This window comes from Cannabis sativa, chromosome 6 (genome assembly GCF_029168945.1).
Source record: "Cannabis sativa cultivar Pink pepper isolate KNU-18-1 chromosome 6, ASM2916894v1, whole genome shotgun sequence".
Taxonomy (NCBI): Eukaryota; Viridiplantae; Streptophyta; class Magnoliopsida; order Rosales; family Cannabaceae; genus Cannabis; species Cannabis sativa.
In genome coordinates this window covers 18600025-18607857 of record NC_083606.1, presented here as the reverse complement: position 1 = coordinate 18607857, position 7833 = coordinate 18600025, and the positions used below count along the sequence as shown (strand labels likewise).

The 7833-nt window shown below is 32.3% G+C and overlaps 1 protein-coding gene across 1 annotated transcript; it reads right to left on the bottom strand.

The window, feature by feature from the left end:
- Positions 1-303: 303 nt before the first annotated feature.
- LOC133038809 (disease resistance protein RPM1-like) lies at positions 304-4299 on the bottom strand. The gene is made up of 2 exons (XM_061117148.1): positions 1012-4299; positions 304-553 (listed from the first exon to the last, which is right to left on the bottom strand). The coding sequence occupies exon 1, from the start codon at positions 3859-3861 to the stop codon at positions 1027-1029; it is 2835 nt and encodes a 944-aa protein (XP_060973131.1). The 5' UTR covers positions 3862-4299; the 3' UTR covers positions 304-553; positions 1012-1026.
- Positions 4300-7833: the final 3534 nt, after the last annotated feature.

Here is a 7833-nt window from a genome sequence, read left to right as displayed (position 1 = left end):
TTTAATAGAATAACATTTTTTAGAAAATATATTCATTTAGTACTCTATCTTTTCTTTGAAAACATATTTCGTTTCTTGTATTTTCAATAATACTTATTTGGTACCTTATATTTTGAAATTGTACATATTTAATATAAGAAAGTAAAATTTAATTAATATAATTTTATTATTTTAACCAAACAATTCTCAATTATATGTAATTAAATAATTAAATTTGATTCCAAAATTTATAAATTAAAGACGATGTGATTGTATTGATAAAATTTTATCAAAAAATTTTAAATTTAGTATACCCAATATGTATGCTTTTAAAATATAGGATATCAAATAAATATTATTGAATATAAAAAGTACCGAACTTATATTTAGATAAAACATAGGGTTTTTTTTTTTTAAAAAAAAAAAAAAAAATCTGAATTTCGTTAAAAACAAACATGATAGGAGTGTGCGAGTAGCGAGTTCCTACCCACACGGACACCTACATGAAAATATCATGAACTTGCAAACAGATCTCTTTTGCCTTGTCGCCTCAAGCTCCTTCCTCTACATTTCTCTGAAAAAGTGAAAAGATGAGGGGTTAAGACTTGAGCATATATATTGACATATTTAAGGTTAAAATATCAACCAATCATTCACTAAATATATCATATAGATATTGTATTTATATTTATCTAAGCATGTAAACATGTATTGAAAATGGTCTTAAAATGTTTCTAAAATCATATATAAACAATATATATACATAAATAATGGTTGAGACACTCAAATTACATACATTTTTTTATATCTTAACTATATAATTAAAAATGATACGGTCCAATTAAAAAATATAAATAGTTCATGTTAGAATAGTAACATTACTCATATATACATTTATAATTTGTTTCAAATGCATGGCACAAACAAATCAACTTATGTATGTATGAAAAACAAAATGTATGGGTTAAACTTAAACATGAATGTTTTGATTGAAAACATAGAATTTTTAGAGAAAATTAGAGAGTAGTGTACCTGTGTTTAGCTTAGCTATGAGTTGGATTGGAGACGCTCCAACAAGTTTGACTCACCCAGCTTGTAGGTTTCATACATCTCTCCCATACTATTAACATACCAAAAATTGACTGACGGAATATGCTGAATTTTCCAATAACCAGCGCCATTTGGTTGTAGATCGACCACAAACTCCCTTGACATGTCCATGATATCAAGAGATTTGAGTCCTTTCAAGAGTTGAATATCTGAAGGCATCTCACTCATTGATGGGAAAGATCCAAGCCATAACTTCTCAAGCTGAGGCAGTGCATCTCTCTCTATTTTCATCTCCTTCATTTCTTTAAAATGTATTACTCTCAGATGTTTCAGTCTTTTAAAACCACCTTCCTCAAAATGCAATTCATCTCCAACATATGTCTCCACCATCCTCAAGTATGCTAAATTTGGCAACCCTTTGAGGTATTTTAATGGCTCTTCGGTTAACCTCGAAAACCAAAGAACTAAAGCTTGTAAATTTTGAAGCTTTGAAATCCATTTTGGAAGCTGTTGTAGTCGACAGAACAAAGAGAGATAACGTAAGAAAGGAGGAGGAGATGAAAGTGATTTTAAATCTAGAATTTCTTCTTCTGTCTTGGCATGTAAGTGTAATTCTTCTAGTTGACTCATTCTCTCAATGGATGAACACAGTGTTTCAGTACTGATTCCTGATGTCAAGTGTTGAATCCCTAACTTCTTCAATTTTGTCAACTTCTCTAGTTCTTTCACTAACTCAATTGTGCTAGGAGATATTCTCACAGATGAAAGTGTTTGTAACTCTTCTAAATTCCCAATCCCTTTATGTATTCTCACACCAATATCTGAATCAAATCTGTAATCTTTCTCATAATTAATTAAAACTCCAGCTAGAATGTGTCGCAGACTTCGAAGCTTATAAATCTCAATTGGTAAGTCTTGCGCATAGAAGGACTTGTTCAGATTCAACATCTGTAGATTTTGTAAATTACCAATGGATTTTGGAATAATCTTCACATTTGTCATTCTTAAATTCAAGTACTTCAGATTGAACAAATTTCCTATCTCTTTAGGAAGCTTATGAAGAGGTGCATTCTCAAAATCAAACACCTTTAACAATTGAAACTTTTGAAACAAGCTAATTATGAAAGATTCTGTCACTTCATCAATGTCAAAAAGAAAAATAGATCGAATCTTAGAATTGCTTCCTACAAGATTTAGAACATCTTTTGTTGTGTTGTGGATTGCGAGGCGGCGACAATCTCCTTTGAATCTTAACTTGCTTTGATTGATTATTTGGCAGAAACACAATTCTTCACATTTTGTTAAAATAACATCATGAATCAAATCATGAACTCGACACTCTTTTTCAATTCCATTTACTGTTTCAAACGAAACCAAGTTTCTATGAATGAGCTCATTCAAGTATTCTTCAGCAACTTCTTCTTCTGTCTTGCCTTTCCTTGATTTGATAAAATTTTCAGCAATCCAAAGTGAATATAACCTCTTGTTATAAATTTTACTATCTTCTGGAAAAATACCAAAATATAAGAAACAAGTTTTAAGATAGTAGGGTAGATCATCATAGCTGAAAGATAAAATCTTGAACACACTAGTAAGTTGGGGATTTTTTTCAAACTCGTAATTGAGATTATCAAACACTCTTCCCCATTCCAATTTGGTCTTTTCTTTTTTAGAGAATAAACCAGCTACAGCAGAAATGACAAGTGGCAAACCGTGACATTTGCTTATAATCTGATGAGACAATTGCTCTAACTCTTTTGGGCAATGTCCCTCAAACTCAAAACGAAATGCTTTTTTGCAAAATAACTCCCAAGCCAACTCCGAGGACCATGTTTTGAGCTCTTGAACATGATCAAAGGGGGTATCTTTTGCATCATAAGCAATTCTAGTATTGCGAGTTGTTACAATGATCCTGTCACCTTTATTATTACTACTAGGAAGAACATGTTTAATATTCCTCCAAAAGTCTACCTCCCACACATCATCAAAAACAATTACATACCTCTTTGTCTGCAAATGTTGCCGCAAAAGCTCAATTAGTCCTTCAATAGTTTCCACATGCTCTTCTTCGTTTGTTGGGCATATCTGACTTTTCATGGTGGTTAAGACCTTCTCCAAGTTGTATGATTGAGACACAGTGATCCAAGCAAAGTATTCAAAGTGTGTTCTCACATTTCCAGCAGTGTAAACTTTTCTAGCAAGAGTAGTTTTCCCAATTCCTCCTTGGCCTACGAGTGAAATCACAGAGCGGGTGGTTGGTCCTTCGAGCAAACTCCTTATAAGTTCATTGGTGGTTGAATCAATTCTCACAAACTCATCTTCACCAATAAACAACGAACCCAATCGAGGGTCAATGACAGATGCATCCCTATTTGTGATCCTACTACTACTTGAACCTTCCTCAAAATGTCTCAAGCCATAACTTATGCCTCTCTTTTGAACTTTTAGCAAAGACTCGTTAATGTCTTTAATTTTAGAAGCTAAGTTACGACGTAGTTTGACGGACCCAATATAACCAGCAGCTCTTCGAATTGAAATGATAAGTCCATGGTGATGGTGATGGTGATTATGAGCAAGATGGTAAAGGTACTCGTCGATAACATCTTCAATGCGTTCAGCCACTTCTCTCATCTGTTTAAGCCATTCTTTTGCAGCATCACTGAGTTCATCTTTGGCAAGTTTCTTTTCGGCATCAATAAGAAAAGGCTGAATGATCTTCAACTCATCTTTCAAGCTCTCTACTTCTTTGTGGACTCCTTTCAGCAAAGTTACTTGCTGATTAAGCAGATCAAGTAACTTGTCAATCACAGGGCTCAAAAACGTCTCTGCCATTTCATACAATCTGAGAAATTGGGTATTCAAAACTTCCCATCATAATTTGTATGGCATTATATAAATGGAGTAGTTCAAAAGAGACAAGAGTTTTCAAACTCCTTTTCTCCCTAAGTCATAATATACGGTCTCCCCAGCTGTTCTGCAATGTATTTATAAAATATAAAATTTTGTCGTTTATAGTGGAAGTAGTGACCTAGTCTTCAAAGTAGCATTCAATTATTTAAGGGTATGTACTAATTAAATATTGCCTTTTCTTTTTCGTGGATACATTCTAGGTGGGTGATGTATTATTGTCTGCATAGTTAAAATGGAAAATTTTAAAAAAATACTATTTTGTTTTATTTATAATATTACCAATTAAAATTTTCATTTATAAGAATATACTTTTAAAATTTTAAAATTACTAAGATATACTTTTTCCAAGTAAGAAAATAATCATAAGAAACCAACAACAACAATTATAAATAAATTATAAAACAACTAAAAAATTCAAAAATAACTTCATTGCAATTGTAATACAACTATCATTTCTAATATTGTGCTGAATTTATTCCAGACAGGTATGTTCCATAATGCCCTTAATGAAACTATCATTTCTTTAATCCCTATGATAGTCCATCTTTTGCTTGTTGTAATGCCCTTTACAAGTGTTCTAAAAAATATTATGCGTGAGGCTTTCAGAAGTGCTCTCTTACTTAATTCATCTTAACCAGGGTGCTTTCATTAAAAATAGATTAATGACACATACTATCCTTATATTTCCAGATCTTCTTAAGAGATACGCTAGAAAAATATTTCAGCTAGATGTTTGATGAAAATTGATTTTAGCAAAGCGTATGACATAGTAGATTGGAACTTTGTTCATGAATTACTTAAGGGTTTGTGTTTCCCCTCTCAGTTTATAGATTGGATAATAGTTTGCCTAAAAGGGTACTACTTATTTGCTTATGATGAATGAGAGAATTCAAAGTGCTTTTAAAGGAGAAAAGGGTCTTCGTCAAGGAGATCCTATGTCTCCACTCTTGTTTGTTCTCATCATGAATTATTTGACGAGGTTGCTTTAACAAGTTTCAAGCACTAATGCCTTTGGATTTCATCCGCTTTGTACTTCCTTAAAACTAATCAATCTTTGTTTTGCTGATGATTTAGTTATCTTTTGCAAAGGCAATGAAAGATCACTCAACCTTGTTCAAACTGCTTTCAACAATTTTTGTGAGGCCACAGGCCTTTCGACCAATAAATTCTTTGACTTACTTTGGGGGAGTTATTGATAACTGTAAAAGGAGCTTGCTGAATACTTTACAGATGGAAGACGGTTCATTTCCTCTCAAATATCTTGGGGTCCATCTTCGCCCAACAATATAGAGAGCCTGTTAGGTTATTTTTAGTATTAATTTTAGATTAAGTTTAGTATATTTTTAATTAAGTTTTAATCGTGTTTGGAGTATTTTTACGCTTGTTATCTTTTATTTTTGCAGATTTAAAATAGAAGAAGATTAGAAAAATATCAGAGAAAAAGATGGGAAAAATATAAAAATATCATGATATTTAAAATAGAGAAAATTGTGCAAGGAAATAAAGCCGAAATTTCAAGCCTGAATTCGACAATGTTCTGATTAGATTTTGGAAAAAGTCAAAACATGAAAGTTCTAGATCTCTCTTTTATCTTTCCAGAACATCTTGAATCGTCTAATTCCAAGAAATATCGAGAGAGTTATGACCAAAATACTATTCGTCGACGCAGTAGAAAAAATATCTCGTTTGAGGTTTCCTAAAAAAATTTAAATTCGAATGGGAATTTAAACATGTGCGATTTTCCCATCTTTTTAGGACCTGAATGCCTATATAAAGAGCAGAAGAGAGTTGATTTAATTAAGCAATTTCAGAGAGAAAAAAAAGAGAGAATTCAGATACAGAGTGGAGAGATCAACTGCAAAATTGGAGGCATACTTCTCAGGGTTTTCAGCATTCTTCTCTTCTTCTCTTCTCTATTTTCATCTCTTTTCTTAAAGTTACTATGTGTAATTTTGCTTCAATGAACATGTGTAGCTAAACACTTTAATTAGGGTTAGATGGATATTGTTTGACATTCTTTATGGTTTTAATATGATTTATTTTCCCCCTAATTTCTATGTATTCTATTTTATTTGTGCTTAATTACTTTTAATTGCCTGATCACCAATTATCTGTCTATGATTTTGATGCGAGATCTGAGAAGTGAGTGTCAAATATGCTATAGTAAAATAGAACTGAATTTCGATATAGGACGAGAGTACCTATATGGTTTAGATAGCTTATAGGGTTTCTGTGTTTAATGCCTGTTGCATGTTAAATTTATCACGAGAGTAGAAAGTTTGCATGTAATTGAGATTTATATATCTGAGAAGACTATAAATTACCTTAGTAAACCTGTTATTGCATAGAAATTAATATTTAGAAAATAATCATATTAGGCCATATTCAATAGAAACAATTGAAATCGAAGCCTTAGTTTTTATTAACTTTCAATTTTCTTGTATAATTGTTTCTTACTAGTTTCTTATTCTTAATTCTTTCTTTATTTTTTATTTAACCAAATAGAAGTAAAAGTTTAATTTTAACGTACTTAACTACACTCCCTGTGGAATCGACCTCACTCCTAGTGAGTCTACTACTTTAAACGATACGTACACTTGCGTGTGCAAAAATATCGCAACAAGTTTTTGGCGCCGTTGCCGGGGAGTGTTAGTTAATATTATTAAAAATTAAATTTTGTTGTAATTTAGTTTTTCTTCTTAGCTTTAGTATTAATTTTGTTATTTCAAATTTTTATCTTTTCAGTACGAATTTAGTTTTATTTTTTTAATTTTACTAATGTTTTACTTATGAGTTTGACCTACAAGATAAATCTAGATGCTATATCTTGAGGATTTTGCCCAACAACACAATGAGTCATTCTATTCTGCTTGGAGGAGATATAAAGAGCTTGGAAAGAGATGTTATCCCACTTTCTCAAGTGGATGTTTTACGTGACTCTTCTATAATGCACTTAATGATGAAACAAGAAGCTGGGTTGATTATGGAGCAGAGGCAACTGGAGCACCTCTATTAATGAGAGGCAATGATATAATAAATCTGTTGAATAACATGGCAGATTTTGATTACGACTGGCATTGGGATCCATCACTTCAGGGTTGGAGTCACCAATACCCACCTTATTGCCCAAATTCATCCCAACAAACTGAAAAAGAGGAACAACTACTAGCACTTATGCAATCACTTCCAGGAGAGATTAATCGCTTAACTGACATGGTGAGATCCTTATGTGATAATTCAATGGCTCATGATTCAGAATGTAATAACTCTAATAATGAAAGTTATGAGAGTTCTTGCTACAATGAAGAAGGGTCATTAGTTGAATACAGGGAAGATAATGAGCCTACAATTGAAGATCAAGATCCTTGTGAAGAAGAACTCATTGAATATGAAATCACAAGCAATGATATGGATAGCCAAGTGGAGAGTGAGCAACAAGAAGAAGGGTTGTTGGATGAAAGTGTAGATACTGTGATATTGGAGGATGAGGAAGAACATGACATCATTGATTCGACTTCATCAATGATATTGACAAATAAACCACCACTGAATCCATATATTTCATCAACACCATATTATATCCTCTGCAAGCTACGAAAGGCTTCTCCCCAAGCTCATCATCCAAAGTCTTGTGTTGTTGGTGTTGACTTTTGTTCAAACTCATCACTTGCCAAGCTTGAAGGCAAGTACAATAATAATTTTCAAGTTGTCTTGCATGACGCTTATTATGGGCGTCAACCGCTTATTGATGTGGCACCCAGGTAAGTTTCCTTTCCCTTTTCTTTAATGTCACATTGGGGACAATGTGTCACTTTAGTTTGGGGGGTGACTTAAATTTTTATTTTCAGTTTTTGTTTTTTGTTTTTAAGTTTTATGTCTTTTAATTTTTAATTT

What these genes read in the sequence shown, in the direction of transcription:
- LOC133038809 (XM_061117148.1), bottom strand. Translation starts at nt 3,861, where the DNA reads ATGGCAGAGACGTTTTTGAGCCCTGTGATTGACAAGTTACTTGATCTG.